The 9,536-nt window shown below is 45.5% G+C and overlaps 1 protein-coding gene across 1 annotated transcript; it reads right to left on the bottom strand.

Annotated features, from left to right (window-relative positions):
* Nucleotides 1-3,993: 3,993 nt before the first annotated feature.
* On the bottom strand, nt 3,994-9,533 carry arsh (arylsulfatase H). Its single transcript, XM_076170132.1, has 11 exons — nt 9,326-9,533; nt 8,632-8,787; nt 8,224-8,345; nt 7,998-8,120; nt 6,830-7,032; nt 6,447-6,667; nt 6,135-6,271; nt 5,752-5,874; nt 5,287-5,446; nt 4,959-5,080; nt 3,994-4,867 (listed from the first exon to the last, which is right to left on the bottom strand). Exons 1-11 carry the CDS (start codon nt 9,328-9,330, stop codon nt 4,470-4,472), a joined length of 1,770 nt encoding a protein of 589 aa, XP_076026247.1. The 5' UTR covers nt 9,331-9,533; the 3' UTR covers nt 3,994-4,469.
* Nucleotides 9,534-9,536: the final 3 nt, after the last annotated feature.

Raw genomic sequence — 9,536 nt, 5'->3', positions numbered from 1 at the left:
GTGTGTGTGTGTGTGTGTGTGCGTGTGTGTGTGTGTGTGTGTGTGTGTGTGTGTGTGTGTGTGTGTGTGTGTGTGTGTGTGTGTGTGCGCAATCGCCCCATTAGCCTAGTTATTTAGTTATCTGTTCCTCATCATACCGCACCTCTCTAAACACTTCCTGGAACAAGGAGGAGGGCCGAGTGCCGGTGTGGGACCAAAGCTGCAGGAGGTTGAAGTCATTTTGTCATGTGTGTGTAGTGTTATGTTTGTGTACCTATGTGCTGTATGTGTGTGCATATATCGTGTGGGGTCACTGTTAGGCGTTTGCGTTGTGTTTCTAGGTGAGAAAATGTGTGCATGTGGAAGTTGCTGTATGACTGTGTGTGTTTGTGTGTGTGTGTGTGTGTGTGTGTTTGTGCGCTCCAAACACCCCTTTCCCAGCCTGAAGCTTTCTCCCCTGTATGGAGTAATTTTCCCCATATGCTACGCAACATAAAACACACTGTAACCTTCCATACTGTACCCCACTAAAACACACACACCCACAGAAACACACACACAGCACACAGCTCCCTCTGTCTACTTGTAGATTAGAATTAGATTTATTTAGATAAAAGGCAGAGTGAAGTCGTGTATAGTATGAAGGGGGTTAGAGAGGCTATCTGTGTGTGTGTGTGTGTGTGTGTGTGTGTGTGTGCGTGTGTGCGTGTGTGTGTGTACGCGTGTGTTTGTGTTTGATTACATTTTCCCAGCAGAGCCATCAGTTCGTCCCCTGCAGCCGACAGCTCACATAAAGCTCTGCTGGAAACATGCACACACACAAACTAATATGTTTATGTAGAAAATCTACTGCATAAACATACACGAGCACATGAGGGTCCCGTGTTCTCTTCACTGTTTTTCAACACACATCCACACACACAAATCCAGCCTCTATTAATAGCAGCAGCATAAACACCCCATTCTGTTTCACAAAAGCCATCTTTATTGACTCTGTCTCTCTGTCTCTCTCTCTGTCTCTCTCTCTGCCATCACACACACATTTCCATCTCTCCATCATGTATTCATTTTTAACGGTGTGTAGTCGCCGTTTTGCCACAGCAAACTACTGTGGGAGGTGAGACCACAAAGCTAAATAAGAGCAGCTGGCAAACCGACACGCCGCAGAGGTCGACTCTTGTTTTCCCTCTTTGCCACTCGTAAACAAAAGGGAAGAGCCGCAAACACACAACTTGGATGAAGTTCAGCTGTGGATGGTTTGGTTGAGTGTGTCCAGTCTCTCCTTCCCTTCTCCCTCCGCTCTCTGACCTGTCACACTATGGTTTTATGCGGCTCCCTGGCTGTGGCGTTTCTCATTTGGCTCTCATTTTCAGGAAAAATAAAAAGTAAAAGCAGAGCGAGGAGGGCAGCGTGTGCCGCTCTGGATACGCTCTGTAAATTGTAATTGTAGTTAACCGCGCCGCCGCAGAGGTCATTGTGGTTTTGAACAAAACCTCAGCCAAAGGGAACGTGCAGCTACTGACTGGGCACCGTTTCCATGGATATATGCTTCCCCTCACCTCTATAGGTGACAAATCAGCCGTGTGTTTATGGCGTTTAATAGTCAGCAGTGAGCTTAGATGAGATTTAAAGGCTTCCTCAAATGTTTCAGTACGATATATGTCTGCACACCTGTAATGTTTGGGTTACAAATGACCGACTCTGCCTTTAAATGCTGTTTGAGCCGCTCAGCTGCAGTGATGGCAGAGATCTGATTCGCTCAACTTTACTAACCACGCACTCTTAAAATGAGAAAGTACACAAAAATCCAATGAAGCAGAGGTTGATGGTGCAGCAGAGGGACAGCCCGAGTGTTTGCTTGGTTTGTGAGGCGATTAGTCAAAAAGCTCTGAACACATTTTGACTCAATTCAGAGGCGAGCTGAGGCGTGGCCCAGCGAGGAACAAATGAAATGTGAAATGTGAAAATCGGTGGATAAACATTGCGAGAAAGAGAGGTTGCCACATTTCTGTCAGGAGTCGATCTCAATGGAGAGAAATCAGTCTCTCCTCCAACGATGAGAGCAATTATGACAAATGATGTGATTAAAATGTCTTTCCTCTGCTTTCTTCTTCTTTTAGTTCAGAGGGTTGTTAGAACTAAACACGCTTACTGAAGACGTGTTCAGCCGTGTCAGAATTAGAGATGAAAATTTTATAAGGCTCGACATTGTCAATGATTTCACGTAACAGTGAAAGTCATTCGCCCTCATGCCGGCGCTGGCTGACATTGATTTGTAAGAAGGTTTTTGGATTATAACTGAATATTCTGAGCATCATTAGGCCACAAACCCACAGCTAAATATGAAAAACAAAGCCACAGCATCCCTACAGCTCTTTGTTTGTGTTTGTGTGTGTGTGTGTGTGTGTGTGTGTGTAGCTGCAGGAGCCCAGTCTCCGGTGCGTATAAGCTGCCGTTCCAAGTTCCTATCTATAGCTAACAGTGTGTGTGTTTATGTGTGTCTAGGAAGGCAAACAGCAGGCTGTAAAGATGCTTTATGGCTTCTCCTGAAACACTGACCTTTATAGAAACACACTGATGTGTTCCAAACGGCACCATAGACGGTGTGCATGTGTGTGCACAAACATTTATGTGCATTTACAGCCGTGTCTATGCAGTTATACACGCGTGTGTGTGTTTGTGTGTGTGTGTGTGTGTGTGTGTGTGTGTGTGTGTGTGTGTGTGTGTGTGTGTGTGTGTGATATGATATACAGCTCAGTCAGGAACATTCTATCCCACCAGCTGTCATTAGCGTTGATGTACAGCCAGACGTTGTGCTGTGTGGTTGACTGTTTGATTCACTGTTTTAGGTATAATGGGCTGGACACTGTGATGAACTCACCGCATGTTTGAACTTCCCTCTCCTGCAGATAAATACTCTGACGGTGATGGCGATGATTACAGGGCTGATGGTGATGAGGTTTCTTTCAGCTTGCACAGATTCATGGGGGAGTTGTGGAGGAAGAGTGGAAGAAGGGAGGGGAGCGGAAGAGGAAGAGAGGAGGAAAAAGCTGCTGCATGAGTGATGTTGATGATGAGAAGTTCATGCTGACTTCAATCATTATTCAAGACATTTGGGGCATCACAGTGATCTGTTAGCCAGATGACCTGGATTTCCTAATCTTTGCTGATGAATAACCCACCTGCCTCAGGGCCTTTGAGCAAGTCAGCGGATCCCTCCTTGCCGTCCTGCAGCCCTCTGACCTTTCTCAGACGTGTGACTTTTGGAGATTGCAAAGGATCAACACAGTCATAATGATGATGAAGAGAAGGGGAAGGAAGAGGAGAGACAGGTAGAGGAGGAAGGTGAAGCAAACAAATTATGATGAGTCAGGAGGATCAATAATTAGAAACATTTACAGTAGAAGTTGACTTTATGTGCTTTCATCTGAAAGATATATGCTCTTGTTTTGCAGCACACTGATTTCTCTTGATCTCCTCTCGGTCTTATGGACTGAATACAGCTACACACACACACACATACTCACACAGGGCAGAGGTGTAAACCCAGTCTGACTCTGCCACCTGCTGGCAGACAGTCCACACTACATGCACTACACTAATCTGTATGTTTGGCTCTGCAGCTCCTGTCTGATGCTGTGTAACTGTATAAGAGCAAGAATGAGAAAAAACTTTAGAAATATGAAGATCTATCTTACAACATATAAAACCATTGGTTTTGCTTCCAAAATGAAATGCAGGGAAAAAAAACTGCTATTTTTATTACCTACTTATTTTTCAGACTTCAACATTTAGCTAGAAAAGCTCCCTGAGGTAATAACAGGTTTTATAAAAACTACTTACAATGCTTCTGTAGTCTGTACTCCTAATGGCCTAACTCAGAGAACAAACAAATGTAGATCTTAAGGTGCCATAAATCATTGTGTCTTGAAACGTCCTTGATGTGTGCAGGGAAATGTAATCTTCACATGGAAATGAATTATGAAGGAACACAAACACAGAGCCGCACGACTTCTGTTGTCTACTGTTTACTTCATTGATCCTGCAGATACAAATCTATGTAAACTATAAGACAGGTGAACATCTGATGCTTCATCTATCAATGCTCCATAGTCTTTTGAAATTTTTGGTATCAAATACTATACATTGACCTGCATTATGTTTCTTTTTACATATTTAAAGAGCCAAGAGCACCAAGTCACATTGGTTACAACGCGTGGAATTTAAAACTTCAAGTTCATCTTCTGTCATGATAAAGTGCTGTGGCCATTTAATCGTTTGGGAGGGGCGCCCCCTTTGGTCAGTTTTAGTTACTGCACCAGTTAAGACAATAATAATGCACAAAATGCATTTATAATTTACATGGGAACATATGGCTCGATAGTTTATATATTATTATTTTAGTTTTATTTTTGACCCTCATGTTGGAATGTGTTGCTGACGCTCTTGAAAGGCCCCTGAACCCGGAATTGAAATCAAGTAGATTTCCTTTATATGTTTTTTGTGTCCTCTTTGCAGCCACAGAATGGAAACGTGCCACAGCAGGGCTGAAGCCAGGGTTTCCACAGGATCTTCTCCCAGGTCAGCTGGTCCGGGGCGCTGTTTGTGTGCCAGTCAGGATCGGACGCTTGTTTGCCAGAGAAGAAGGTGCTTTCGTGCTTTTCCACAGCTCTCGTTACCTGCTCAAGGATTTCAGCATATCGCGGCTCAGTATCAGGGGTCAGGGGGCGCGACTCAGAGGGGTCATGATGCAGGTCAAACAGCAGCGGAGGGTTGTGGTGCGTCACATGGTCTCCGTGACAGAAGCAGACCTGGGTTTCATAGCAACCGCCAGCTCCAGGAGGAGAGAAGTTGGGAGTAAAAAAGTGCACCTTGAAGACGGAGTCACCTGGAGGGCAAATGAACACACACCATGATTCATGAGTAAACTGGTGACGGCCCAGTAAAACACTTGTGTGGGTGTGTGTGTGTGTACTTACTACCAGGTGGGTGCCAGCGTGCTGCGTTCAGGTAGGCACCACAGTAATGGAACATGAACTCGTGCTCAGATCGTTCCAATTTCCCCTCCAACAGTGGAAAGAGGTTGTGGCCGTCTAATTGTCTAACAGAAGGAACAATAAACAGAGGACAGAACAGAGAAATACATGTGATCAGATACACACGTTGTGTATTTCTCACTTTCAAGTGAGAAAGCACAACAGTCACTTTAAAGGGATTGTTCACCCAAGTCATTCCAGTTATTAAGTGTGAACTCTCTACAAAACACTTATTTAACCTCTTCATGACCCAAACAGGTCGCTGCTTCACCTGTCTGGTTCCGTGTCTTTGGCCAGATGTGTCAGCGTAGGGTAGAGGTCCATGAGGCTCGTGGGCTCATCCACCACCCGTCCAGCTGGCAGTCGCCCGGGCCAGCGGAAGATACCGGGCACCCTGATCCCCCCCTCCCACCCCCCCATGGCCTTCCCACCTACAGGTCAGAGGAACGGGAGGTTTATCTTCCTAGATCTATTCTATAGGTGTCTATGTCATCTTTTGGTCTGCTCAACATTCACTCCCGACTTTCATCAGTTGTAAACATGAAGGAAAATAAAGAAAAGCATGATATGAGGCTTTATAGGAGCTTTAACATTCACATTTCTAGATTATTTTCCTCTTGTTGTATCATCTAAACCTGGCTCCTCATCCACAAAGAGGAAACACATTTTTATTATCGCACAAGTGTCTTTTACTGGGTTGTAGTGTGTCTCTGGGTAAATAAACAGCCAGTGATACCTTTATAGATGCCGTTACAGCCTCCTCTCACAGGATCCTCTGTGTGTCCACCGTGGTCTGATGTGAAGTACACCAGTGTGTTAGCAGCCAGGCCCAGGGAGTCGACCGTCTGTGTCACCTGACCTGCAAACACAGCAGATCAGCAGACGTGGCTGTGCAAGTAACATCATGTACTGTTTCATCTCCAGCCAACTGGTAAAAGGGGAAACGGCTCAGCGGTCTGTTAGCTGAATCGTTTCTATGGCAACTGCACAAACACCCGCATGGCAGCCAGCGCTGACGGAACATTCTATCTGTGCCAGTGTCAGCTCATTCATAGTACCACTCTGTTATCACCTGCTTGCAACACCGTCAATCTGCAGGCGTTAACAGCCGTCCCTCACCTATGATCCAGTCCATTTCTTCAAGGTTGTCACCATAGCAACCGTGGCGACTTTGGCCAGCAAAGGCGGGGGCTGGGAAGAGCGGTGTGTGAACATGGGCCAATGAGAGGAAGAGGAGGAATGGACGATCGGCATTTCTAGAGAGGAGAGGAGAGGAGAGGAGAGGAGAGGAGGGGAGGGGAGGGGAGGCGAGAAGAGATGTTTGACCCAAATTTCCCATTGTGTATTAAAATAAATAATAAACTGGAATACTGGAATACTTTTAAAGATCAATATCAAACCCTTCAGTCTGAATCTCCTGTGTATCACCACCTCTTTAGAAAGCCTTGTGCTTCTCCCAGCAGCCTCTGGGGCAGCGTCTCCACTCTCATTGGCTGTTCAATCACTTCTTGGTTCCTCATAAGGATGCAGTTCCAGGTTGGCAAGAATTGAAAGGGGAGGCACCACACTGCGGTTGCTAGGACACTGAGCAACAGAAACGCTGCGATGAGCCACAGGCGGACATCAAGGAGGCCACATGCACGGACACACACCTGCAAATTCATATCATGCACAAACACACGGACACACACATCACTGCAAAGTGACTGTGACTGTGATAGGATGTTAAGATATTGATATTGTGTCCTGTCTTGTCATGACGTTCTGTCCTCATATGTGCCTTTATCGGATCCTTAACGGAGTATCAATCTTACCAGAGTGATAAGTCCGAGCCAGAGCCACACAGTCAGATTTCGGAGCGCGAGCTGGACATCCTCCATGATGTCACTCCCGTTTCCTGGCACGCAGTCGTTGAAGAAGGTGAAGGGCAGGCCGTAGTAGTAGCTGAAGCCGTGCTGGTTAGGGTGGTGACAGTGGTCCCCTCTACGCTTGCAGCTCACACCCAAGTGCCACTTCCCTGCAGAGACGGAGGAGACAAGACAGAGACACACGAGTCACACTGCAAGGTTATTATCTCTGACAAAAACTGAAAGTTAAAGATAAAAATTGACAAAAAACGGCACTGAAGTTACACCGAGTACCTACAATTGATACCTACAAGGGTTTGATTGATAGGTTCTGAGCTTGACACATAAGGACGTGAACAAGGGCTGTGAAGTTATATTGTGGAATAAATGGACAGACGGAAGACGAAGAGAGAAGAGATGAGAAGCTCCCGTCTCTACAACATCCGTCTCAAATCCCCCTGAAGTGTTGGATTGGGTTGAAGTCTGAAGACTGTAAAGGTCAGAGAGGATATAATTCACCTCACTCTCATACTCATCAAACCACACCTGACAGCTCAGGAGTACAAGTCCATATTCAGAGTTCTACAGATGAGTCATGCTTCAAACAGCTCTGTGCAGCACTGGGTCCTATAGGAACCTATAAGAGCAATTAGAGCACCATTATCCTTTCAGGACATAGATAATCATATTCATGCCTTTAATACCCTTCAGACTGGACTGCTGTAGTTCTCTGTGTAATTGTCCGGATGAAGCACAATGTAGTTCATTGGCTGCAGACCAGATCTGAGTGCCAGGACCACATTAGCACCCTGCTTACCACCGCTACATGGAAGAGGTCTGCGGTGCCTCTCACTCCGCCAGTGTTTGTCTATGGAGATTTCATGGTTATGTGCTTGATAATTTTTATGCGCCTGTTAATGACAGGTGTGGCTGAAACACTCAGGATGAGTGTCCACATACTTTTGGCCATATAGTGTATGCTCTGTATTTCCTTCAGTGTTTCCTTTGGTGCACTGTGTAAATGTGGCGTTATTATGTACCGACTGGCTGCTGATCCATGTTTAGGGCTCTGAGAACGCTTACCTAGTTTAACCCTTTGTCCCAAACCTAAACATCAATCAGGAGCACATCTCACCAACAAGCCCGGTGGTGTATCCTTTTTGCTGCAGCCTCTTAGCAAAGGTGGTCTCATTTGGAAGAAGCCCCCCGGAACCTCCGAGGAATACCAGCACTTGGGCACGACCTGAACTGGCCATCCCTGACACACACACAGACACACACACACAGTAAATAAATATAACCAGGGCACATGCATTGGAACTCTTTATCTACTGCTATGTAGGACTAAGAGCACGTGGTACCTGAGCGGATTGCGTAACGCCCCGTCATGAAAGCTGCCCGGCTTGGGGTGCAGAGAGGAGCAGCTGCAATGTGTTGAGTCAGCTTAACTCCTTCTGCAGCCAGTCGGTCTATGTTTGGAGTCCTACAGGGGAAGACAGAGAGACATAACAGGAAGAAGTGTGAAGCTTACAAGCAGCACACCAGGATGAGAGACCCAACACTGTAGGAGGTGTAAAATGAGTTTGGCCTATGTGGATGGATGTGATTAGAACATTATGAGATATCCCGCTAACAAAATGGCAGTAAACATAACCTCCATGGGGGAGGTAGAGGGATGACGAAGAGGAGGATGATGATAAAGAAAATCAGAAAACGGAGAAAAGTAGCAGGTGGCGAATAAACACAGGCACACGTTTGGAATTAATTACCTGATGGTATCATTACCATAGCAACCCACATCTCCTATGCCCAGGTCGTCTGCCATGATCAGAACGAAATTGGGCTTACTGTCCACTTCCTCTCCTGCAGCATCGCGTCCTGCCGTCAGGAGCATGTAGAAAAGAGCAGGGACCGACAGGAGGGGCCTAAATAAATATAAAAGAAGAATTACACACTGATCTTAGAGTGTTGACTTGAACCTCTGACCTCTGATGTAAACATGATGTATAGGAATTGAATTTGCACCATAAAGAAGTCGTAATTGTGTGATGCTTTAGTATATCAGGCCTGCACAAATTGTCACATATGCTGCAGTTGTAATCAGGCACATACCTGTTATGCATGTTTTATATTTTGTCTGTTATTGTTCAAATCTATTGTATTTATTTAGGTTAACCTGGGGCTCCATCTGCAGCGAGACAGACCGGTTCAGTCAACGATGTACAGCGAGTTATACAAAGTAAACATTAAAGTTTACATTTACTCGACGACATGAGTTGCAGCATTGTTGCGTTCACTGACAGTAATCAAAACAAACGGGACGAATATGACAAAGTGTGCCAAGCATGATATAGGTTGAGTTTGTTTTCTTTGAGTTTTAAAGTTTTGGTAATTCTAACTGAACTGTGATTTTCCACTGCAGACACTTTGCACGCTACAGTAAAGAGACGAAGATAAACTCACCTCATAACGGCACAGAGTGAAGAATGTCGCACCTTCGGATCAGCTGACCGCTACCGTACTGACAGGACTGATAACGCAGTGAATATTAGGAGGGAATTAAGTTAACCTGAGTGAAATCCCTTTTAGGAGAGAGGTTGTCGGTGCCTATGACTGTGTAGATATTATTGAGTAAGGAGGTGGAACCGTGAGGCGGAACCTTAAGTAGTAAATA

Source organism: Genypterus blacodes, unplaced genomic scaffold (genome assembly GCF_046128005.1).
Source record: "Genypterus blacodes isolate CSIRO-AG114 ecotype Tasmania unplaced genomic scaffold, CSIRO-AGI_Gbla_v1 ptg000214l_1, whole genome shotgun sequence".
NCBI lineage: Eukaryota > Metazoa > Chordata > Actinopteri > Ophidiiformes > Ophidiidae > Genypterus > Genypterus blacodes.
The sequence above is the reverse complement of the archived record's forward strand: the minus strand, read 5'-3'. Positions and strand labels throughout refer to the sequence as shown.

Excerpts from the sequence above, each read along its gene's own strand:
- arsh (XM_076170132.1), bottom strand. Across the intron at positions 8,121-8,223 it reads GCGTTACGCAATCCGCTCAG|GGATGGCCAGTTCAGGTCGT; the intron begins GTACCACGTGCT and ends TGTGTGTGTCAG. Across the intron at positions 4,868-4,958 it reads ACGCTGGCACCCACCTGGTA|GTGACTCCGTCTTCAAGGTG; the intron begins GTAAGTACACAC and ends TTTGCCCTCCAG.